At 31.0% G+C, this 27,575-nt stretch overlaps 1 protein-coding gene across 1 annotated transcript in view; it reads left to right on the plus strand.

The window, feature by feature from the left end:
* LOC134690130 (uncharacterized) overlaps positions 1 to 27,575 on the plus strand; it is an 84,306-nt gene that overhangs the window by 5,902 nt on the left and 50,829 nt on the right. Inside the window, exons 2-11 of the mRNA XM_063550104.1 lie at positions 9,277 to 9,964; positions 14,986 to 15,023; positions 15,655 to 15,873; positions 17,080 to 17,222; positions 19,570 to 19,683; positions 20,346 to 20,786; positions 21,445 to 21,555; positions 22,249 to 22,314; positions 25,741 to 25,913; positions 27,323 to 27,400. Coding sequence (XP_063406174.1) covers positions 9,575 to 9,964; positions 14,986 to 15,023; positions 15,655 to 15,873; positions 17,080 to 17,222; positions 19,570 to 19,683; positions 20,346 to 20,786; positions 21,445 to 21,555; positions 22,249 to 22,314; positions 25,741 to 25,913; positions 27,323 to 27,400 — 1,773 coding nt within the window. The 5' untranslated portion in view covers positions 9,277 to 9,574. The remainder of the gene's footprint in view (positions 1 to 9,276; positions 9,965 to 14,985; positions 15,024 to 15,654; positions 15,874 to 17,079; positions 17,223 to 19,569; positions 19,684 to 20,345; positions 20,787 to 21,444; positions 21,556 to 22,248; positions 22,315 to 25,740; positions 25,914 to 27,322; positions 27,401 to 27,575) is intronic.

A 27,575-nucleotide genomic window follows, 5' to 3' on the forward strand; every position in this document is an offset into this window, starting at 1 on the left:
TGGTCGACATATTTTTCAATTTTAATGGCTTTTATGGCAGTGGAAACCGTTTATGTGCAATAAAGTAAGGTCGAGAGCCGTGGAGTCAACCACTTCTTCATAAGAAGATCCATGTAGAAAATGTTATTTCACTTCACATTAAAATATTTATCAGAAAGCTGCATGAGTTTTCAAACATATACAACTATAAACAACTACGGGTCATATGTGAAAATTCAAATTAGAAATAAACACAAAAATGTGAACATTATATTGTATGATAGATTGGACAAACAAATCACCCATCAGGGCTTAACCTTAGATATATACTTTTTAGCAACTTGTTTGATATTACCCTTTGACGATTCAGTGTTTTTTTTTTTAACAATCAATGGTATTTTTAAACGCGATGTAAGTTAAACAGTTATCATTATCAGAGAACAGCACAGGCACTTGTCTCAGATTTTTTTTTCTTATATACCTCAATATAACATTTTTTTCTGAGACAAGTGCCTGTGGAGAACAGTTCCGAATGATACAAACACGCAATCGGCAATACTCGGGTGACTCCGCTTCTCTCCCTTAGATGAGGTACGGAATCGGCCGAGTTGTGACGAATAACAAACACAATCTCATCTCATTTGTCATTCAGTTTTTATCGGAACTCCGTTCCGTTGAAGTTTATTATTAGTTTGCGCGTGGCTTTATACACTACGGAAGACCATAGGGGCCCTACAAAAAAAATAATATGCCAGCTTTAGCTGTCACTTATGGTAGAAACATTGGTTTGGAATAAAGAACGATAACTCTCTCTACACGACCCATCTGAAAAAGCTTTCGTCACTCTCGTTAAATCTCGTACGATTATTATTTTTTTATAAATCAGTATGATTAAATCATGCATCTATAGCATGATATCGATAGATTACCAATATATTCTATTGCATGTATACAGTTGGGTGTACCTGCTTTCTTTGAAAACATTTCAATACTTTAAAATTGTAAACTGAAAAGGCCATTATTTGATGAGCACATCGGTGTAAATACATATGTAATAAATATTATGTCAGTCAACGGTTAGCAGAGAATAAAAGACATGTTTTTTTTTAATGATCGAGATTTGCTTGGTTTGCGTCCTGTTTCACTCGTCTTCTGTAAAAATAAATGTTAAGAAAATTTAAACAAATGAACAAAAGTAATATAAGCAGGTTCTGCGAGATAGTTCGACATGGATATATAGAAGGTACAACTGGGTCTGCTTTTAAAATTAAAAAAAATAATGTAACATTGGACATTAGAGCCTGTATCAAAGTTAAGCGAGACTTGAGAGCATTCTTTAACTTCCGAGCATCCCCTTTTTATTCGTTTACTTCCCTGAAACAAACACTGGAAAAGTTTTCATTTCATGCTTTTATGTTTTAAACATCTTAAATCCCAATAAAACTGTTGTCTAGTGCCATATACCACAATATTTATGACATATTTAATATAATACAAATGTATATAGACCTATTACTCTCAAGAAGTCATTAACGTAGTTATAAACAATTTGTATTACATATGTTATGTACAATGAAATAAAACTGGAAAATTTTAAATGTTTAAATTAAAGGTAAGTGTTAAATATTTATTTTGTTATGGGTTTGAATAGTGAAATGATAACGGGTTTCTATTTCGAAGCGCCCGAGTCCACTCTAGGTTTTGATAGGGTTTGTGAAACTTTGCAGACTGTTGCTTTTTATTCATCTTCTTTTCCGTGTTCCAAAAACTCCCTGAGGGCTCCGTAGGTGACTGTTGCAAGGTAAAACTTCTGTCCCTACCCAATATACCCTCATTTTCCAGTGGCAGTCAAATTTTCACCGACCATCATCACGGATGGCTTCTTTTCACGAATGTCCAATTATATTTATTGTTAGCTCGTCCTAAACATGCATGAAATATTTGCCACTAGACGTTAAACAAACAACAGTCAATCAAGCAATCAATCAATGAGATAGAAAAGTTGTTTCTATATTATTTTTGTTTTTATACGTTTCTTTGCCTATTATCTTGGAACTTCTTACTGTTAGTCTTATAGTATAACAGTAAGAAACTAAGAGATTAATTTCAAGGTCCTATGTCTCCGGTTGTTTCAACATTCCGAAATTGAATATACTTATATACAACGAGTACACACTAAACGTAAATCTGTTGAATTTGAGAATAAAGATCCTTAGATATATGTATATTTAGTTTTATTTACCCACCCACCCTTTGTATTTATTTAGGATACCTGTTTACACTTAATTTGACGTAGATATACCAACTTAAAAAAATGTTTCAAAGTTACAAAAACTTAAGATTTTAAAATACAAATTAAATCGCCCACCCTTACGTTACGTCCATTCCTTCTATAATTTTTATAAAAACTAAATACATAAATCGTACGGTGATTAATTATTGACATTACCCATTTATAGCGTGTTGAAATTATTATTAACAGATAATAAACCAATAATTTCCAATATGGACATTTCCTTTGATGGTACATTTATGGTTTTATTTATTATTTAGTCGCAGTAATGAACTAGTTGACTCGATAGGATAATCTATTGACTAGAGAGTAATTCTACCTGCAAATGAATAAAATAAATTGAATTTTCCTGCTTATGAGCAGAGACTATATAGCTGTGTTTGATAATGGAGAACTTAAATCTTTGAAATGGAATTGATTTTTTGTAAGGTTTTTAAAGCAACTGCATTAGTTGTAACACTGTTTGAATTAATAAACATTGGGAATAGGTAATATTGTGATATAAGAGTTCAATTGTCCATTTGTGAAAAAATATAGTAACTGGATTATTGTTGCTGAAGGAATATTGGCTTATTTTTGTTTAATTCTACATTGATGGATTTCAAATGCATGGTGAGATATTTTCTAATATTCTTATCTTTGCACTTAATTAAGTTTAAGATTTCTTTTAAACCGAGTTTTACCGTACGTATTGGTGTGTGCTTCTTTGTTCTACATTGGCTAGAGGTATAGAAGGAGGGCATAGATCTCACAAAACATATTTAAAACCGCCGCATTTTTGCTCCTGCCCAAAGTGAGGAGTCTCTGGCCTTTGTTAGCCCTTTTTCTTTTTTTCGTTGAAGTTCATTTATATTTTTATTAGTTAAGTATGACCATCCATTTTCACTAATCTAGTACACATTTTTGGGATTTCTCGCTGTATTGAAGACCCATTTTGCGAACTTCGGCTGTTATCTACTCTTTGGTTGGGTTGTTGTCTCTTTGACATATTTTCCATTTCTATTTTCAATTTTATCAAGACACAAAACGGTTAACACACAATTTTCATGACACACATATCTCATCCATGTATTAAAATTTTACAGCAAAACTATGCAATGATTTAGTATGTTATGATAAAAGTGGCTTGATAAATACTTTTAACAACCATGGAAATAAATATATTAATGAGATGAAAACATGCACTTATTAACACACATCAAACACCGTTGTTATCTGAATAGCCGTTTTAGGTAAATGTATTATTTAATCAAATTATGAAATGTGAACTTAATAAACCATGCACAAATTACTTTTTAATTTTTTTTTGTTGAATCACTCTCAGAATACATAATACAAGAAAAATGATAACTAAATGAATTACGTTAGTGCATTCAGACACACCAACAACCGTTACCGTCAGGAGCCTGTAACTCAGTAGTTGTCGTTTGTTTCTGTGTTAGATATTTGCTTTTCGTTCATTTTTTTTATATATAAATAAGGCCGTTAGTTTTCTTGTTCGAATCAGTGTTTTACATTGTCATTTCGGCCTTTTTATAGCTGACTATGCGATACGAGCTTTGCTCATTGTTGAAGACCGTACGGTGATCTATAGTTGTTAATTTCTGTGTCATTTTGGTCTCTTGTGGAGAGTTGTCTCATTGGCAATCATACCACATCTATTTTTTATATTCCCGAAAAAAACAGATTGTTGAAATACCCTATATTTACTAGATCCACATAAACTGGTCTCTGGTTGAGGGTTATTTGTGGGTGTTCTGGAGTGGATGGCGGTGGAGGTTTGAACCCCCTTTTTTCAATTATCTTTTTCTCATTTTTTTCTTTTTAATTATGAGAACTTTTCATGGTGTTCAAAATAACTTGATCTGCCCATGAGTGTTGCATAGCAATCATAGCACATCTTCTTGATTCTTTATTTATCACAACAACGAACAACATATGGTTCAGAAGGCTTGACTTGGTGCAGGCACAAAATGCGGTACGGTTATTTCAGTTCTGTGATCACACAAACTTTGATGTGTCTATAGTCAATGTGTATAAAAGTTAAAGAAACAATAATGGGGGAGGGGATAGGAGGGGTCCTGATCCCGAAATCCCGTGCTTAAAAACATGAAATCCCGAGGTCCCGAATCCCGGATCCCGGATCCCGAAAGCATCAATCCCGCCCCTTCAATAAAACACCTGCAAATAGCAGCTATACCAAACATTCACTTGATTTTTAATAGGGAATATCTAGCGTTTCCAAAGGAGTAATTTATCTCTGTTGCGTCCTCTTTCTAAGCGTTTCTCAAATAGTGTTTCTTCTCTGTTGCTACCCCTTTTCAAAATGTTTCCAATGGATGATTTTTCTTCGTTGCGTCCAAACTCTTTCAAAGCGTTACTAAGGGAGAATGTCTTCGTTGTCTATTCTTGTATACGTTTCTAAGGGAGGATTTCATCTTCGCTGCATACTTAATTTCCTGAAAGAGAAATAAAACTTTAACGATTCTCGTTGTTCGGGGTGTTCGGAATCCAAACAGCATGTATAAATATTTGTGATTCTTTGTTATTCTTTTGTGAAGGCGTGAGTTTGTCGAGTACTTTAATTTGGAAGAAGAAAAAAATAAATATTATCTTCTTACATAATTCTAGCATTAGACATGCTTTTTATTTTATTATATTATATATTGACGATGATTAGAGATGATCTCTTTCAGCCTTGAAACGTGATTGTTGGAAATTTTTAAAGAAATGAAAATTTGAACAAAGAGTTTATGTAAGATATTTGAAAAGGGAAAAAATCGAATAATTTTATCTTTTCAATTTCGATAGCTATCTTTTTAATAAAATTTAATAATACCGTTATCAACTTAATAAAACCTATCAAATGTATATATTCAATCGGTTGATCGATCGTTTGAGAAGTCTGCATGGTTCAAAATTATGTTAATTGAGAACTAAAGTAGAGTAAACTTAAATGAAACTATTATATTTGTAACAGGCACAATACGTTAACATGAGTAGATATAAATTAAAATCATTATTTTAGTGCAATAAATCATATTTAACTTAAAATTATTCGGCCACCTGGGACTCTCTTGAATAAAGAATAGCTAATTCATAAGCACTTTGAAGTCAGTCTTGGTAACCTCCATTGTTACATTTTTCAACAAAGAATACAACCCATGCATTGTAGCTGGTTCTTTTATAAAAGTCGTTCAGTTTTTATGTTTAAATTACTTTGTGCGTTTGTGCATCTCTCCCCAAAAAAGTTTTCTACGCTCCATAAAGAGACAGAAGTAGAAATTAAATGGGTATTCAACTCATTAGTTAACATAAACTGACAATGCCATGACAAAAAACAAAAAACGATGTCAACAAACACACAACTGAGAAACCAAAGACTGTGCCACGAAAACCTTCACAAAAAGTCAGGGTGATTTCAGGTGCTTCAGTTTAGGGCAAGTGGATCCTGCTCCACGTGTGAAACCCCTATATTATCTTATTTGATTTGGTGTCACTTAAAAGTGAGTTGGTTATTAACTCTAAACCATAAGACAGTACAATTTACAGTTTTGAATATCAAATTATCCTCGAACAGTATCTCGTCCTAAAATTCATGTAATGTTTGCCACTGGACGTTCAACACCAATCCAGCGTCCTCATAAACAAACCAACCAATTTATGAAAATAGAGCAATACGGAGAATTGCTATCTTGTGAATGGTATGCTCTTCTTGGCGTGGCCGATATAACTTTTTCTTTTATTTTGCTGCATGGGATTTTAAATAAAGGTCAGCTTTCAACCCAACCCGAGAAAAACAATAACCGGCGTTCCATATGAATGCATAAATGATGAATAAAAAATACAAAGTTTATAACATCTTTATCTTGTTATGTCACTTTTATTAAAATGTATATAAAAGAATGGTAAATCTCTATAAAGTTTGTTATTGACAAGTCTCGGAGTTATTAAATTTCTGTTTTTCACACGGTGTCAATATTTCGTGTAGAAATACCATTAGATAAATCATTTAGACAACTTAAAAGATTTACATATATAATGTTATCTAAATTAAAATCTTAGGTCCATGAAATTATGAACTGTAAAAGGAAAGTATCAATTTCGTTACATAATGTATGTATACATAATAATAAGTGTATCAATTCTCGTGCAAGCGTATGAGAGTACAGATAAGAGTTATCCTTTCATTCATGTACAAAGAATATCATGTTCGCAGTTCTTTGAGTGTATTTAAAATCAGTTATAGTTATTAACAAAAGACGAATTGTGGTATACGATATCGGTGAAAAAAACTGCATAAACACAAAATATAAAAATAATAAAAGAACAACAAGACTGGGACATAATAAAATGATTTAGTATAATATCAACACTCGATCTTCGACACAGATATCAAAGGGGCAATTAAAACCCCAAGAAATAAAAGGACAACACCATGGCAAAACGACGTATTTTCCGTCGTATGATAAACTTTTTTATTTTCAAATTAAAAATGACACAGGAACAAAACTTTTTGAAATTTGTTTTAACAAATGTGTTTTTATCATATACCCGAAATTTTCGATTGCAAAAGACTTTTATCTCTTTCTTCACAATGAAAACAATTGAATATATATATTTATAGTTTTTCAACAAATGTATTCAAACATCTATTTATTCCGGACTCTAAAAGTTAAAAAAGCAAACACACACAATATTTCTGTTGTATTTGCATTAAAGGCACCCTTTCAGTGTATTTAAACGTTTTAATTATAACATATACATTCTATAAGTACAGCAGTATAAGCCCAAGACTTGTGGTTTAATTTGATTTTATATTTTTAAGTCGCCATCACATAAAGGGATAACTGGTATACTTATATTAGCTGAAAAGCCATCTTTAGCTATATTGATCTCTTTATCTATACAAGCATCAATAACTTTCAAAAAATTCAATCTGTTGAAAACACGGGCGTCATAACTGGGTTTTCAATTAACTTCACTCAATTTTACCTTTAAAATATAACAACAGGGAAACTTAATCAAACTGTCAAAGCTGCGAATAAAAATACAAAAATTATATTTAATAGTTATTCGGACTCATTCGTCATGTCTATAGCACATGTCTTTTTTCAAAAATGGTTGTTTATCACGAATCGGAAATCAAATTTTTTAATTCAAACAATTTTTGGATAATTAATTTGATGATAGTTGTATTTATGTAACAATAGAAAAATACTTTTATTCAATATTTTGAAGTTAAACTGTGTTGACTTTTAAGGTGCAGTTTTGTGATGTAAAACGGATGTGCATTATTCAATATAAATAAGTCTTTAAAATAGTGTACATGGATTGAATGAAAATAAGGCGGATTTTGGCAGGGAAATTACATTATACTAAACATTCACCATGGTGAGACACATTTTTATTTACTCTCAATAAATTCAATGGAAATACATTGTACATTTTCAAATTGTTGCATGTCTACACCGAATTAAAATATACCGTTGAAAGTTTACAACATCAGTCCTTTTAGTTAAGTTGAAACAAAGATTGTAATTAATTGGATATGTACGCTACGTAATATATTTCCTATTTTCCAAAATCAAAATCACACATATTCATTATGGCTAATTGTGGCAATATTATAGTTAGCCGATGGGGGGGGGGGGGGGGGGGGAGGGGAAGGGGACACAAAACTTTGTCATTTTAATCATTTTAAGTTGCAAAGAACAATGTTGATAGTGGTCTCATCTTCCTATAGATAATAATGATAAATAAATTTCTATTTGCTAAAAGTTTAAAAGCGACAAATCTTTCATGCACTCAGGACAAGAACACATTCTCTATGTCTGTGTCTAACCCAAGTCATGCATGATCATTTAATTCAGACAGTGGTTGACTGTCGTCTGTTTATAAGTTACAATTTTGTTTTTCGTTAATTGTCTGTACATAAATTAGGCTGCTTGTTGTTTTACGTTGTCATTTCGGTGCCTTTTATAGCTGACTATGCGGTATGGGCTTTGCTTATTTTTGAAATCCGTACGGTGACCTATAATTGTTAATTTCTGTGTCATTTTGGTTTCTTGTGGAGTGTTGTCTCATTGGCAAGCATACCACATCTTCTTTTTTATATATATATTAAACAATGAATTTAGCAAGTCAGTTACTCAAGTGGGTTAAAGAGAGAGTTGTCTCATTGGCACTCATACCACATCTGATTATACTCTATTTACTGACTGAACTCAACGTTATAAAATGCGTTCGAATATTTAAAACAAAACAAAAGAAATGCTCTATTAAACTCGTAATTTCCTATTGCAGCATTGAACTGTAATTATAAGAATGCAATTTATTTTTATGGTTTTATAGGATTTTAAAAGTGTTGAGCATGCATACAATTTCAGCAAGTACCACTTCCGCGTTTCGTATGCAATGTGCTTCTGTAAACGCTTTTACACCTCAGTAAAACAAAAAGAGAGGCATAAAACTCACAAATTAGCCACTCAAAGATAACATCAAACAAATGCATGACTATTTCCATCGTTACGGAAGCAATGCACACAATTAAGGATATATTGATCATTTAAATTATTTTCTGCTATCACTACATTATAAAGTTGATTCAGGAAGCCGAGTCAGTGACACAAGTTTAATTAATAACAACAGATAAAAACAAAATACAGATGATATAACTAACGCAAATTGAAAAGAAAAAAAACCTAGTGAAAGCCTGACAGACCACCACGAACCGGTTATAATGTATCTCAGAGCTCTGAGACGCCTATTGGTTTCACGATACACCAAATCGTTTAGGTAAATATAAAGCTCTATGCGACGTTAGTGGTATCTTTGACATTAATTTCGTGAAAATTTAAACTTTCGCGTGTTTTGAATAAATTCCAGCACAGTTCACTGACAAAACAGACCGGCACCATATCTTTTTCTTGCCTTTTTGCCTGAAGAATGTTAGACTGTTGCAATATATTTAATATTATCAGTATTCTAATTTTATTTTGTAGGCACCAAGAAGAATTCCAACAATATCATAATGCCGTTTTCAAATAGATTTTTATGGAATTAATCCATTTGTGTCACAAGATTAATTGAAAATATTGTGTATTCATTGAAAATCAAGTCTGGACTTCTAAAAATCTATACGCTGTATGAATGGATCAGTCATCATTAATGAATAAATTTATAGTGTCAATAAGGATAATATAATTTTCACAGATTGATTAAAATAGTCAATGCAGGAATCAATTGTACAACAATAAACTATTGAGATTTTCAATTAAAACGGAAAGACATTAGTCAGTAATGGCAGGAATTGATTTCGATCAACGGAAGGATTTTCAATTTTTTGAATCGGATTATCGGCTGCCTTCTAGAAGTTTTCATCGAGACGGACATACTCGGACAGAACCTGTCAAACAGGAAAAACTACCACATATCGTTGTAAAAGACGTTACCGGTAGACGTCTTGACACGTTTACCCATCTTCAAGAAGCTATTTATAGAGCCAGACAAAACATAAAGCAGACAAAACAGGCGTTGACATCAGACGAATGGAGACTACCTCACGCGCCTCCACCGGCAAGACCTGATTACTCACGTGCAGCTCCTCCTTTGGCAAAATTCCGAGACAGGTTAAAAGGTGACATAAACCAATTGTCAAGAACTACAAAAACAACTGCAACGAAAATTTTTGTAAGTATTATACCAAAAAATACTTTGGCCTTCGCCAACAGTTTGTTATGAGTTCAGGCAGTTTATGTCTTAACATGTATGGTCCAGACACTCTAGAATTCGTTTTTCTATTCTTGTTAATATATTTTGATAGTAAATGCGTAAATGCTACATGTATGTTTAATTTGAAATCATTGGCAATCATTCTATGTGATATCAATATCATACACGGGTGCATATGAGATTTATAAAAACCAAAAATTTAAGATATTACCAGATTGACATATATGTATATGATATGGTTATTTAAAACTCGCACATCCTATCTGAGACTACTATAACGCATTATAGTAGTCTCAGATCCTATCAAGCCCCAAGCACAGCTTTTGGGAGTATCATATCAGCTCGGCTTGATACGGATGGGATATTGGTATATCCGTATAACATGAATCATGTATAAAACTGAAGTAATGCGGTTTCAGTAATCCGATTGCCATGTGTAGCAAATACGTAATTTTTAAAGCGATCGTCATTAAAGGAAGGGTTGGTCATGTTTTTTTCAACATAATTATCAGTCAGGGCCGTAACTAGCCTGTTTTAATCGTGAGGCAAAATATATTTTTGGAGATGGGTCTGCGAAGCTATGAGAAAAATAAAGCAAAATCGTGCATTCTGAGCGTTTCCCGGACTCTTTCTTATATTGAAACGCAATTAATTTTTAGATTTTGTTTTCGACAATTTTCTTGTCTCAAAGCAAAAACATCGATTGGAGCATGCATTGTAATTTAAGACTTTTAGGTTTTACGGGGACAACATTAAAAGTAGACCGATGTGTAGGACAAAGGAAAAAATAGTAATTCTCATAATCAATAAAACGGCCAGATCTGTATGTCTGTTCTTGTCTTGTAATGTGCCACAGGCACTTGTTTCTATCCATTGGAAGAACCACTATCAACGTATATTTACGAGTAAATATACGTTGATAGTGGTTCTTCCAATGGATAGAAACAAGTGCCTGTGTATTGTGCTTAGACTTTGGTGATTTTTTATGACTAGATTTTAAAAATATAGTGACAGTGCTGTATTATTCTTTAAGTACTAGTACTACTTAAGTCGACATTAAGGATCATCTTGGTCTTGTTATACGGTATTAATAATTTCTGTATTGTTGACCCTCCAGCAGCTATCAAGACGAAGAACAGGAATAAAAACTTTAACCATGCATTGGTCATTTATATTTTTTCTATATGCATTGACTTTGTGTGAAATTAGGTACCGTGCACGTTTATTCCATATTCCTTTATTGTCTGTTGAGGGTCTCAACACGACTTGATGCAAATGTAATGCTTCAATGCAAAAGGTCGACTCATATGGCAAACCATTGATGTTTTAATAGATGATTTGATACTGGAAAATTTGTGGTCTAACTTTTAAATTTAAACCATGTCAGATATCTAGTTTTATCTACAATAAAAAGAACCAGTTTTGCATTCTTTGATATCGTGTTCAATTCTCCATGCAGAAACGACAATTTTTTTTCTATGTCCAGTAGCATCGTATATTTTTTTATATTTTTCTCGCACAACGTCTGGACATCGGTGGACATGCAACATTGCAAAATCACATGTTTACAAATGAAAATCAACACTCAGACTAGAGTAATAAAGTATGACAATAAATGAATAAAAGACAAACCCGGGGACACAGAAGTGCAAACAATAGACCATCAACTCTGAAAACTAAAAGTAAAATGAACATGGATCACTAAAAACATGCAGGGGCGACATCAGAGAGTGAAGAGAACTTGCTTCTTGCAAGACACTTTCCGTGAAAACAATTTGATATGGAGACACTCTTTTGTTTCATTTTTTTTTTGAAATTTCAAACATGAGGCATTTGCCTCATTTGCCTCAATGTAGTTACGGCCCTGTAATTGCCATGAAATGAATGTTGATACATTATCATTCTCACGAGTTACGTAATAGAAAATGACTTTCTAAGTACTTGAATTTTAAATTGGTATTTGAACATAAAAGCTCATCTGCACCTGCATTGGTAAAGAGAAATAAATCCAGAATAAATTGTTTCTTACGCGACTGATGGCCACTTGTTCATTTGATTTGTTGTTTGTCAGTTAATGTACATAAGCGTACGGTAGAAAACACTTGGCTGTGTCTGCTAATTTATTTAGATAAAAGTTCTTATATAATCGCAATAATTTAAACTCGCATTTTGAAATATTTTATATGAATAGAAAAGGATTTTTCTCAATATCACAAAAATTTAAATCGCATTTGATTCTAAAATGAAAAAAATCGCAATAATACGGGCACACATTAATTTCTGAATTTACAGTACTTTAGTATAACAAACTGTCACAGTGACAAGTAATCATAGGTAGTCTAGGTACCAAGTTTAGGCTAAGAAACACGAACCCCGGACCGTGCCGCCCTAACTTCATTGAGAACTTGCAAGACAATTCAAATGTTACGGGAAAATAATCACATTTCTATCAACCAATCCGTTAAGCCAAAGTGGACAAAAAGAGCTATTTTCTAATATTAGAAAATCATTTTTTAATATTAAAAAAAAATATTTCTTAATATTAAAAAATAGTTCTTTTTGTCCAAAGCATTGCCATAATCCACAGACACAGATTCCCCCTATATACCTCACATCAGTAGGATTAGAGTTATAGACGGATTTGGGTTAGGGTAGGTTTAGGGTTACAGAGAGAACTATTATATAAGGCCGGAACAAAATTTTGAGACAAGTGCCACCGGATTGGGAGAATAGCCTTTTCAAAAGCTGTCACGATAAAGGCAGCTCAAGGTCAAAGTTAATCTCGGGAACATTTGACAAAGTTAGAAATGATGAAACCTTCAATTTATAACCAATGCATAAAATAGGCAAAAAAATATTTAATATAAAAAAATGTTCCAGTTCTACATGAAAAATTAGAGTTATCTCCCATAAACATCCATAATTCCCGCCAAAATTATGTAGGAAGGGTTGTAGGAAGAACAGCAAAGCCTTTCTGAATCTCACAGTTGAAATAGTTCAGTCAGTCCAGTTTAGCGTAAAATACCACCTTTTGACATTTTTACAGGAAAGATAAAACAACCCTTGTAGCCAATTGCCCAAACCTATAATACTTTGAGGGCAAACATATCTTGAGATCCAAAAAGGGGGAGGGAAAAAAGGAGGATTGGGCTGCATGGTGGGACTAGTCCAAATAATTAAGACGTCTGGCAAGGCTATTTTTTTTCTTTCTGGGAAGTCGTAGGAATCTCGTAGAAAGGTGTCCCAGAAATTTTAAAAAAAAAATAGCCTTGCCAGACGTCATAATTATTTGGACTAGGGTGGGTCGGACAAGGCATCCCTTTCATGGGAACACAATGGTTGATTATGTAGGGCAGTGGCAGTTCCATCCATTTTAAAAAGGGGGTTCCAACTATATGTCCCCATTCAAATGCATTAAGCGGCAAAAAAAAGGGGGGTTCCAACCCTTGGATCCGCCAGTGCCTAAGTGATTGACTAAAGCACTGCAGTGGGCCCCTTTTTTGGTAGTCAGTGCCCCCTTTTATAGATTATAAGATAAATTGAAAAAAAAAGATGTGCCATTGCCAATATCATGAATATGAAACACTTCGACACAAAGAGACCAATTGAAACGGCAATTATTCAACTAGAGGTCACAGTTCAGCCCTCAGAAATTATTGAATGAGTAAAACCCATACTGGAGGGTAGTAAATGGAAACTTTCATGATGAATAACAGTAAAAAATTTTGCCAAATGTAATTGTTGGTGCATAACATAATGTACACTTATTTTATACACTAATCAAAGTGCTGGATAGCACCTCTGGAAAGTTTGCAGAATCAAAGTAAGAATATTTTGACAAATCAAGGTAAAATTTTAACCTTTTTGATGCAAATGGCAGCCAAAATTATTGTTTGATGTCTGATAATTAAGGTTCATCATAAGGAATTGAAAAATATGGCCGTGTTTACACCTCAAAAATTACTATGAGTACAGACAAACTGGTACATCCAGGAAAGTTTTAAGGCATGGCAGGAACTAGATATATAAAATTTATATGAAGTCTACGTTTCAGAAAATTAAAAACTTACCTGCATTTTGAGGTGCATTTTTTTCCAGTTTGCAGAAGATAGCAAAATAAACAAACACCCGAGTTTCATTTGATACGGTCCACTCAGTTACACAGTTTAAACCTGTTAAATCACCTATTGTTTACAGGTGTCTATTGTCCATCTATTGTCCATTTAAATCAATACTACTCACAACATTGATTATATGAGGGGAGCTTCTCAATCGTTTTCACTACTTAGTTAATTTTTGCACCTTCTGCAGGAACGAAAAAAAATGGATAGCAAAATCTAGAAAAGTTTATAATTTTCTAAAACATAAAATGCATTTAAAATTTAGATATCTAGTTCCTGCCATCCCTTAAAACTGTTGCGGGTGTATAGGTTAGTCTGTACTCAGAGTAAAATTTGGGGTGTAAATACGGCCATTTTAGCCAAAAGGTTATGATGAACCTTAAGGGCATTACTACCCTTATACTGCACGTCTATAATGCTATTATATTCCTAGAAATAACAAATGTAAAACAATTTAAAAGAGCTGATTGATATACAAAATATTATTAACAAAAACCAAAAATTATATAATACATGTATACAGCATGTACAGCAACAAACGGCAACAACTGAATTACAGTTGCCTGACTTGGAACAGGCACATACAGAATGGGTTTTAATCTTTAAAGATGTCATTATGATACTATACCTGAGTTGTAGAAATGCTATATAGTTTGTCTTTGATTATTCCATTGAAAAATTCATCAAAGTTCTACACAAGTGCATACATTTATTCCAAAATAAAAAGTACAGTCTGGAAAGATTCACTGTTAGCTTATCATTGATGTGTAACTCGTGTCTTATTTTATTTTTATGTAATGGTACATTGATGTATAAATCATTTTATTATTTTCTTTATATATAATGTACCATTTTCAGGAAGTTGATGTTGATGATGTGGCTTTTGTACAACAGAGGTATGTGTCTCAATTATTCTTGCTTTATTTTATTGTTTCAGTTTTCAGAAAATTGTGCTTTTATATGGATAACTGTTTTTTGTGTTATAAAGTTCCAATTATCAAATAAGTAAATATTTTGATTTTTTTTGTCTTTGTAAAATGATGAGAAATCACTCTAACATATGTTTTACAGTGGAATGATAGAATTATGTCTTATGTTGGTGATGACAGGCTTTGGGAAAATTATATTGCAATGTATTGCATTACATTTCAATTTATACTTTGACAAAACCATGCATTATATTACAATTAATACTTTGACAAAACCATGCATTATATTACAATTAATACTTTGACTAAACCATGCATTATATTACAATTACATGCTTTTATTAAAGTAATGCATTACATTACAATTACTTTTTGAAAAGTAATGCTTTGCATTACACATTATATTTGTAAATGTTATTAACAAGTGAAAAACAAATTGAAAAATAAATTGAAGTCACAAAAGATTGTAGCTTGTGCAATTTCTGTTCCATAAACATGTCAAAAAGTGTAAAAAAGTCTTTTCAATACAACTAATAGATTTCTGTGTTTTCTCCAAATAGCAATTACAGAGATGAAGTTCTATTTATCGTTTTTTCAGTATCAGAAATTTACCAAATATACCATCACTGTCTTTCTTGCGACAAGAGATTTTGGCCGAACCGAAGAACTACTTTCAGATAGTGAATACCATATTACTACACAAAAGGTTCATGAAGCAGACGGACAAGAGAGATGCTATTTATAACTTCCCAGGATTCTGTACTGGATGTAGAAGAGCAGGACTATGTTATGGATGTGAACAAAGCTCTATGCCACAGTATGTATTAGACAGTATCTGTGGATTTCATTATTTTCTTGGGTACTAGTTTCCATTGAGTGAGGATTAGGAAAACTTTAATTTACTGTAAATTCAGAAATTATTGTGTGCATTTTTTATTGCGATTTTGTCATTTTAGACTTAAATGCGATTTTAATTTTGTCTAATACATATAAAATATTTCAAAATGCGAGTTTAAATTATTGCGTTTACAACGCTGTCGCATTTTTGAAATAATAAAAACCTCGCAATAATTTCTGAATTTACAGTATGTGGATATTTGATTGCATGGTTTTTGTCAAAATAAGCATACATTATTTATATAGAAAATTTGTAATTCATTGTACATTGAAATTTGTCGTTCTTAGGTAACCACTGAATACACAAATATTGGTATCCATCAAATATCAATGAATCCACAGTATCTGTCATTTAAATTTTCTCCTTCAAATGTCCTAATATGATTTGAAATGAGTTTTTGATTTTTCAATTACTTGTATGTTGAAGAAGTCATTGTCTATTTATTTACTTTGTGTTATGCACAAAGTCAAAAAAAAACTTATGGGCATACGATACAGTTTTGATCCTGTATTTACACTTTGATAAAAAATTTCCATGTAGACTATTTTTTAACCTGATTAAATCAAATATGTAATAAAAAATATACATTCATGTGCTAATGACTTTTTGAGTAAAATGAGGTCAAAATTTTGTATATTTGCTCAAAATTTGGATTTGTGGCTTTATTATCCTTTTCAAAAGAAAGACATTACTTGTTTGTTTTAAAAGATAAACACAAATTGTTTTTTGTTGAATAATTTGTAATTTCTGTATATCATAAGTATCCTAAAAATTTATACAATTTTTTATTCAGAAATAAAATGAATGTAGAAAAAACATCATTTTTGCTGCATATTTATTAAATTTATAAAAATTGCACTATTTACATTTATATGAAAATTGGTACACATAATCTTCTCACGTTATCAAATCAAATGGCATTTTAAAGAAGAGGGGTTCATGTCCGTTTTAAAAAAAAAAATTACATGCTGATTTCATATCACAAATATGTAAACCCATATCTATGGGTCTATGGGTTTATACATCTATGCTGATACCATTGAAGAAATACATTGACAATATAATACTGCCATGCTGATACTTAAAAATATAATACATGTATACATTTTGTGTTGCTTTTTGTAGTTACCATGCCGACAAGATGATGAAAACAGGCGGAGGTTTTACATACTACAAGAAATACAAGCCCGAACATCAGATTCCAGGAAGACATCCTCTCAACTGGAAAATACAGTTTCCTGAACTGGCCCTAAAATCAGTAATGGAAGGTAAACTGTCAATTCAAAAATATGTAGGACCTTTAAACTTGAAATGTATTTTTTTTTGCACTGAGAACCAATGGACCTCAAATATTGAGCTTGTTTGAAAATAAATATACTATAAAGGTGTCAAGACATTCTATTCTAATTCATTGAAAATCAGTAGAATATTTTTACCTTAACTTCAAAAGAGATGATTTTTGTAATAAAAACCAGCCAACATGGTCACCTCACTCCTGGTCATTCCAATTTAACCTTAGATTTGTGAAAAAAAAGATTGAATACAAAAGCTTAGATTGTTAGAAATATAGCATTTTCAATATTAGATGTCCTAACTATGCGAATATATAGAAAATGTGTTTTCCTTTCTACATTTAGGTTCATGGTTTACCTATACCCACGGAAGCCAATTTGATTTGTTTCTGACACGAATAATAATTAATTTCACAGTATTTATATATTAACCCTTGCATTCAACATGCATATTAAAGTCTATAAATTATTGAATAATAATGAATTTCACTGTATTTATATATTAACCCTTGCATTCAACATGCATATTATAGGCTATGAATTATTGAATTATACTTCAATTCATTGTCATGCAAACGACATTAAGATGACCCTCAAGATATCAACCTATGTCATTCTTTAGTAAAAGTTTACACAAGTGCATGGGAAAAATATTTAGAATGTGCATGCATATTATAAATGCAAATTCTGATTATTAAATGGGTCTTTTATTTGTGTATAGAATCTTGTTGCATTAGATAAATATGAATATCTATTCATAACACGATGAATTAGTAGGGTGTTTGATCAAACTTGATGGAAGTTTATATCATTGTAAAGATTATCTCAGTGGTTTTAATTTTATTTCTTTGAAAGCTAAAGCAGTATTTTTTTGTGTAATTTGGTCATATTTATGTTTTGTTTATATGTTAAAGGAAATTTTCATATTTCTAATACTCTATTCCATAATTTACTTCCAAGAGCCAGTCCAAATTTCAGTGATACATTTCACAAAAAATCTTACCAGTAAAAAATACTTGTAATTCATGAAAGTTTCAATACAACTTATGATCAGTTCAGATTTTTTGGTGAAAAGAGCCTCTATCCCTTCATCCTCGTGTTTACCTCTAATACAGGATTTAACTTCTGTATTAGTAATTTGTTCTCATCCTAAACATGCATGAAATATTTGCCACTGGAGGTAAAGCAAACAATATTAAGCTAACCAATTGTTCAGTCATATTAGTAACATAAAGGTTATTAAAACTTCACTTCATTTTTTTTTCATATTTTAGTTGTATTTAAAAATATATAATAGGTATGACAAATATATGAAATTAAATGTAATCAATTAAATAGCTATTATACAACACCAATTATTTTCAATAATGGTTCTGTTTTTTTGGGTCAACACAAATGGTAATTTTAATTTAATGAGAAGACTGCTCAAAATGCATGTCATACCAATTAAAATAAAAAAAAACAGACTCCATAAAGCTGTGTTCAAAGAAATCAACCTTATACATGTGATACATGCAGATGTATCAGACTTGGACATGTTGGAGAGTTTTCAAAACATCCAAATACACATTAAAAAAGATGAATTTTGATCTGTTATAGATTTTTTTTTATATAAAATCAAAATTTTAAAACAGTATTATAGATTTTGCATATTAATTTTTAAATCCCCAAGAGACATAGTGATAATGATTTGCATAAAGATGATTTCTACTTGAAGCAGCTCATATACATGTGTTTAATACCTATCTAAGCAACCTTTGTCTTATATCATAGTCTGCTTAGAATGTATCGAACTAAATTAACAATGTTCAATACATTCTTAAAATTATTGATTGATGGTTGTCTATTCATCTGTTGTATATCTTTTGCCTATGTATTAAATTATTTAATATAAGAATTCTAATATTATGCATAGAATGTTCATGTGCAAATAAAGAAATTCATTATATTGCATGATCAATCCATGAATTCATCAGATTGAAGGTTTGCCCACTTCAAGATGAAATCTGGTTCATAATTTTCAAACTTTGAGATAAAAAGGTTAGGGTGATTAGCAGATAGAAATTACAGTTATATGATCAAGGAACTAAAATTCTGAAAAAAAACCCTATTGAAAGCAAGATCATTAAAAGGAAGGGCTAGGTTTATATAGAGAAAATACTATAATACTGAAGGCTTTTCACATAAAGCTCATTAGGACAGAGGGTTAGGGGTGTTTAGAAAAGAAACCAAGATGCTAACAGCTATATACATCTAGCTTATGAAAAGGAATGGGTTCTTAGAAAAAAATACTGATAATAATAAGTTCTGTTTTTTTTTTCAGACCATGATAAAGAAGACCTAGGGTTACTAGGAGAAGATATTGAACATGATGAAAACTGTTTGTTAAAGGCTATGTTAGAAAACAATGTATCACTGCCTCAAATTAACAAAGATAGTAAGTTATTTCAGTCTGCACTCCTCCATTGGCCCAGACTAGATTTTTTCTTCTTCGGAATAGTGAGTATTGGCAAAACTTTGTTTAGACACATAAGAAAAATTGGGGAATACATATCGTATTGGTCTTTGGATTAGTAGTAAAAAGTGTTTGGTGCAGACTATTTTCAAGTGTCCAACTTTTGTATTTTGTCAAAGACATGTCAACATTCAACTGAAATATAATTATAGTTAATTTATAACAGGAAAATATGTTTTTCTTGACATTTATGCAAAAAAGCTCTACAACTTGTTTATCTCTTCTATGTGGCTTATACTATGTTGACTTATAGTGAATAAAAAGAAGTTGGATGTTACGGCACTGAAAACTTGCATCTGACTCTTCATATGGTTCAGGCTTCAAGCGTTATAATTTTGTGTCTATTTTTTTTATCACATAATTTTTTCCTGATAATACGAGTCAAAATACCTAAGATAGGTCAATTTGCAAAAGAAGACGATCCCAAAATTTTTTCTGAAATAAAGATATCATCTTATCCACTTAGAATTGGGGTAGAACAATTTTTGTACAATACTCAATTCAGATTTGTTAAAAGATAAATGCTGTAATCGTTAATTTTTATATTTTCTTGTTTTTCTTTAGTCTGTTATATATTTATCTAGGTTTAAGGACAACAGGGTCCTCCACCAGTAGGGAAAGTGAAGAAAAGAACGAGGATGAAGGAATTGTTGCTGACGGAAGAAGTTTGGATGACAAACTGTCCAAAAAAGATCATAGATCAGCTAGAATGTCTGGAACTTCAGGTCAAGGGTCAGATCAGTCTGGTGAAGGTTCCTATGGTTACGATAATTCTCAGAATGGTTATGTACAAGTGGTTCCACATCCACGTATTGTGGATTTACGTCAACAGGAAAATGATGAGGATCAGCTTAGTTTTGATGAAAACTTTATCAAAGAAAGTATGGACAGAGCTTCAAATGGGACTAGAGAAAATGAGGAACAGTGCAGGAATGAGGATACAGAGGGAGAAGGAATGGATACCGATAATGGTGAAGAATATGATGCAAATCAGGAAATGTATAGCGAGGATGAAGACAAGAATGGTAAGTTTGATTGTCCCATATATTATGAATAGAAAAATTGATATAACTTTTGAATAAAAACTGAAAATTTTAAATTTTATTTGATCCATTACCTATAAAAAAAAACATTGAAATATATTTAAGATTTGATAATTTCTTTATCTGTAAATAGAAATTATCTCAATTATTTTTTCATTTTAATAAATAACTTTGCATGCATGACTATGAAAAACATGATTTAATTCTATAGCGATCATGGAATTTGCAATAAACTCTTTAATAGAAATATTTGGTCTATTAAATGATATTTATCCACAAAAATGGTTAACCATGTAAATCATGTTTCATGATGATCTCCCTGTCAGTCATCTGTTGGCAGATAAAAGCATAACTTTAATATTTATCTTCCCTATTTTCCTTTTAACATGTTTCAATATATAAAGTATAAAAAATCAGGTGATAGAATTCAGATAAGCAATTATTAGTAAGATCAATTAAATATGCAGCACAAATGTATTTATATAATTGCATAATCTTGAATATTGTTATAGTTTAAACATATTTTATTGTTCAAAAGTGACAAATGGATTCAACACAAGTTTTTCAACTTAGTCAACGTCTTCTCCAAAATATTTTTTATGATATAAAGTTTCAAATTTAATTATTTCAATTCATCAAGGTGACAATGATTCCAGATCAAGAAGTAGGACAAGGTCAAATAAGAGTTCAGACAAACATGGGAGACAAATACTAACTGGAAGTACCAGAAATAAAGATGATTATAAGGATGGTAATTATTTAAAAGCATTTAGCTCTAATTCAGTGTTCTATTATTGCCTATATAGAAAAACAATGAAAAGCCTGCCTTTTCATCCCGAAAAATCCCCTTGTATTTTCATCATAAGTACATCTCATATGATGAGCTGTTATAAGTGCATCATCAGAGATAATATGCCAAATATGCCACATCTGGTTTTGAATATGTAAGTTTGAGCCATACACTCTCATTTAAATTACTTGATAGATACCCAGCAACCAGTAGCAAATATTTCATGAAAATTCAGTATGACAACATATTAAAAACACATGATTTTACCTGCTCTATAAAAAAATGAATTGCTTTCCATCACACTAATATGCTTTAAATGGATATATAAAGATGTGGTATGAGTGCCAATGGGACAATTCTCCATCCATGTCACAATTTGTAAAAGTAAACCATTATAGGACAAAGTACGGCCTTCAATGCGGAGTCTTGGCTCACACCAAACAGCAAGCTATAAATGGCCCCAAAAATGACTAGTGTAAAACCAACCATTCAATAGGAAAACCAACGGTCTAATCTGTATAAAAAATGAGAAACGAGAAACATTTATGAACCACATCAACAAATGATAAATACATTTTCAGTTTGACCATTATTTTAAATTCTTTAGTATATTTATAATTCTTAAGTTTTTAAGTTTTTGTCTGATCTTTTTAGGTGATGGTAGTGTGGTTACCAAAAGCTCAAGTCCAAGCTCAAGAAAATATAATCGACTTTATCAAGGTATGATATAATATATTATCTCTATTGCTGGCTAATCTATCTTGTAAAAAGTCTATTGAATTTATGTTGTGATGTTGCTAATCAAAACAATTTTAGTTCAACATCTTACAGATATATTTAAATGGTTTGAAAACTTCAAAGTCTTGACAAAACAATAAGTAGCATAATTCTGTCACATTAGAATTCTGGTCAGCTAAATTAATTTTGACACAAAAGGAGGAAAACGTTAAAAAAAAATGTTTTTTTTTTACCATAGTAATAAGAAATTAACTTTGTTTTTCACAACAGTTATATGAAAAACCAAAAGTATGTTGTGGGCTAAATTTTAAAATTGAAATTTCTTCATGAATAGGATCAATGGATTCTGAATCAGAACTTTTGTTATCAGACTAAAGAGTAAAAGCTTTGTTTTTTTTCTTTGAAAAACTCAAATTAAACTAATTATTGATTTAGAAGCTTAATTGTGTTTGCTAGGTAAAGCTTATTCTCCAGAAGGGTCGGGTAGCCCAACATCCAGAAGGAGGCTCTACAAAGGTGATTTGACACATATCTTGAACTCTATACTCTCACATACATTTCTTTTTTTAATTTTTATGCTGAATTTTTTTATATTGAAATATTCCTATACATGACATTTAGAAGAATATTTACACATATTTTCAATCTATTCTATATTCTGTGTTTCAATCAGATGATCAGAATGGTATACTTTCTTTCTTTACTTATTACATGCATTGCTATCTATATGTGCATGCAAAGCTAGTTGCAATAAGGATTTTTTTTTCTAGAAGAGCTTTAATTAAGTAGCTTTATGCATGCAAAGGTTATTAGTCTTAGAGATTGTACTCCACCTCCAATTTTTCAGCGCCTATTGCGACTGAAACCCAAACGTTTTGTTTTATATTTCTGGAATTGGGGTTTAAATAAATGGTTTACAATTTTGATTGTATGAAACACCAAAATTGAAATAGAATTATAAATAACAACAAAAATCAGTATTTCCTGTAAAAAGGAAATATATTTTTTTAATGGTAGCTAGTCTTGAAAAAAAAGGGAAAAAAAGAGAACCGTTTCTGTTGAATTTATTAAGATTATATGTATACATATCTTTTTGACCTCAGTCCTGAGAGAATGGTGTTTACAGCTTTATTCGGACAGTTCATGTGTATTCCTTCAAACGGTATTGTTGTGACAGAATAATTTCATCAACTTATATTTATTTTTGCACTAGTTGGCAACTTGCATTTTGTTGGCAGTTGTAATGTGCAAAATGTCAGTTATTATTATTTTTATATTAAATAGATAGTCTTGAATTATGTAAGCTTTTATTATTGGGCATGATAAAATGTAGAAGAGCAAGATGCATTCTGTAAGGATCTGAACCATCCTTGATAATTTCAATAATTTTGCAATATGCAAATTTTAACTCTTCGAAAAGATGATAAAGTGAGGTATATTAAATGACATTGTTCTTGTACAATAGAACTTCTGTATTTTCTTTAAAGGATTCCCAAGTAATATGTTTGTTATAGTATGATATAAGAAGAAACTATAGATTTGTTAAATATTCCCTCAAAAGAGATAGAATTCAATTTTTGTCCTTTTTGAGCTGCAGGCGAATGACATATGAAGTCTGCATACACATTTCTGTATAGAATGCATCTTGTGTTAGTATTAGACATACATTGCATGTGACATAATAATTTTATACATTTACAGACGACAGCAGTGGAGATGAATTATACACAAGTAATATATTATGTCACTGGTGTTACTGATGTATTGTTGGGTTGTTTCCTTAAAATTCTACATGACCATTTAAAGAATTATACCATAAAGATTTTGTGAATACATCAATTTTGAGTCACTATGACTGAAGTCAATTTTGTGCAGTTTGTCAAAATCTTTGCAAAATGATAGCTTTTTTTGTTGTTGTTAACATTGTAATGCTCAAATTTTATTTTAAGTACTTTAATTTCTCAAACAGAGGAAAGTATAAGAAATAAAATCAATACATTGTATAAAGTATTACTGAAGAATATCTGCTAGATATATGTGTAATGTAAAAAGTGAAAGAAGTAAAAATAATTCTTTTAAATGGTCAGTGGAGAAAACGAAATCAAGTTGTCATACTAGTAAAAGCCATGCTTTTTTAAAAGAGGAAAATAAAAAAAAAAACTAACAAAAAACTAATCATTGAAAGTTTGTTACAAGTTAAGATCAACAGAACTTGACTAAACTATTGATTTCTTATGGTAACTTTGAACTATTCATTAATTATCATTCAGATTTTAAGCCATACATAAAAATTCAACTTGGAAAGATTGCATACTATTGCTATTTATATTATGATGAACTTTCAATGCAATATTTAAACACAGTGTAGAGGGGGAACAATATACAAAAGTGACAACTTCATTTTGAACAATTTCCATCTAAATAAACATATTCTCTGTCAAGATGTTTTCTTTTTCAGGACTTGATCTGTAACAAATAATACTCCATCTTTTTATAACATATGAACCTTGACCTTTACACTTTTGGGTGATGAATCCAAGCACACTTGTGTGTTTATATAATTTCTGTTGTCATAACAACCTGTGTAAAAACTAATACAATAGTTGAGTGTTTGATTAACAGAATTGAAAACTAGTTGTTTGATTCATCATAACAATTGTAAAATTCCTTCTTAATTTAACATTTGATACATAAATATTCTGGGTTCTTTGTGTTGGTTTGCAAAGTTTGTCTTTGTTTGCAAACAATGAAGTCTATTTTGATCACATCTGTGAATATTAATGCATAAGTTTGCAAAAGCAACATTTAGCAAGGAATTTAACAATTGTAGGAGCAGCCATGAGCTTGCAATAAGATGTCAACTTTTTGCAATGACCTTGAGATATAGAACAGAAGTAAAAGTAGTTTTCAATGTTTCTTAGGAGGTTGTTTTTAAGTTGGGAGTGGTTGATCAATTGTTAGGATTTCGATGAGCAGAAGATGGCAAAAAAATGATCAATAAGTAAAAAAAATGAAAACACTACGCAAAATATGTTCCCTAATTTAAATCATTACATGTATTAAGAAATTTGAACCCCATACAAATATGAAATTTCCTGATTTAGTGAAAGCTTAGTACTACATTGAAATGTACGAACATGTGTTATTTTAGTGAATTTCAGCTTATTTAGGAAAATCATGCTTTCAGGGAATGGAGATAATAAACATCATTAGAAAATAACTTTTGAAACTTCTATATTGCTAGACTCTTTCATATATTGTGTTGTAAATTATTGTACCGATTATCTTGATGTTCATTTGTGATTTTTAAATGTGATTATATTTACCAAGACATGTAAATGTTTTTCCTCAAACATAGTCTTTTTATGATACATGCACTAAGTTTTAAACATCTATTATTGATTACAGCTCCCCCTGCATTTAAGATTAAGAAATCAGAACGGAGGAAGGTCAAGACCTCATCACCTTTTAGTAGCAACAGAGATTACAATTTGAATCTCAATAAGAAATTTGAATTGAAAAAATCTGACAGGAAAGGTACAGAGTTCAGAGAATTCCAACAACACAGAGGAGACTGGAAGGTAAATAAACAGTTTTAAAAATTATGAAAATATTTAGTGGCTGAAAAATGGCTAACTGTTTATAATGATATTTTATGTGACTGTCATACAAGTGAGCGGTTTAGCTAGCTAAAAACCAGGTTTAATCCACCATAAACTACATCAGCTAAGAGTGCTGAAAGTGACATTAGGCCACGGTTTTTTAATTTGTTGGTTTACGGATTTTCTCCATGAAAAAGTCGGGTCGGTCGGTCGGAAAAAAAAAGAAAAAAAAGATCTTTCAAGACAGAAAACTGATATGCAAAATAAAAATATATTTCACCTTTCTAATATATGTTTGTAATACTATTTTTTCATCGTTCTTAAATTTTAGCTTGATAATTATTATTGCTCAGCTGTAAACATCGCATGACATTGTCTAATAATTTCCCGTAAAAAAAGGGGGGGGTACACTGACAAAGACGAAATTAAATCGTCAATTCACAAACAAGAAAAACAGATTCATATCAGTTATTTGACTTAGCTTTTAATCAAAACTTGGTGAAAAATAATAAGCACGAAAACTGATAAAGAATAAAAAGTAAAAACGTCGTACGAAAATAAGTTTCAACACACGTGTCAAAAACGTAATAGACTCGTCCATTGGAAAAACGAGAATATCAGGTTAAATCATCTGTTGTCATGCATTCCCGTTTTTTTATCCAAATGGACGATATTTTTTTTATTATCTATGAAACAAGAAAATATCAAATGATTTGTTAAAATTCAGTATTTTAACTTGATGTCTTGAACTTCCACCTGTCCACATTTGGACAAGTCTATTTATAAGAGAACATGCATCTTATGGACTGGTGACAAATAAGGGAAACGAACTTATTGTGTAATTGGTTTTAAACACAGGTTTCGTTCCGCAAATAATGCGCAAACAACATTTCAAGGTCATTAATAATTGATTTGTCTATTTTTAGAAACGTAAACTGAAAGTTTCATTTTTCACAACAGAAAGGGTCATCACTTCTGTTAGTGATTAATGCATTTTATTTCATAAAAAAGAATATTTTAATTATTTTTCAGGGATAATGCATTTCTTAGGTTCGCCGAGAATAAAAAAAAGCCTGAAAATTCGATTTTATTTTTATTTTGGAAATCTGCAAAATCGGGTCGACGGATCCGTAAACCAACAAATTAAAAAATCCTGGCCTTAGGCATAAATTCATTTATTTTTATGGGTATTAATGTTCATGAATTTACGGAAAGTTGCATTTTTGTGGCTATTTGATATCATGGTTTTTATAAAGATTTGTGATTTTTTGAATATTAAAATTTGTTGTTTACTTGAACCAAAAAAACAATGAAAATTTGCATCCAACTAATAATAATAAATCCACAGTACTATGAAATATAATCAATAAATCAATCAAATATTACAGGCTCCACCCAAATTTGAACTGAAAGATAATCAGAGAGAAGATATGAAGTTCTGGAAGGCACCACAAAAGAAAGACCAGGTAATTATATCCTTAAAAAGTATTTAGTGAACTTGGTTAATATCAAACTTTAATATTTCAACATAAAAAAATAAAATGAGATTAAATGAAGATCTAGATGTGGGGTATATCTTTAAGAGCTTAAATGAAAGACTTACTATTAATAACTCATTTTCATGATCAAAGATTCATACTC

The sequence above is a fragment of the Mytilus trossulus genome, chromosome 11 (assembly GCF_036588685.1).
Source record: "Mytilus trossulus isolate FHL-02 chromosome 11, PNRI_Mtr1.1.1.hap1, whole genome shotgun sequence".
Lineage (NCBI taxonomy): Eukaryota > Metazoa > Mollusca > Bivalvia > Mytilida > Mytilidae > Mytilus > Mytilus trossulus.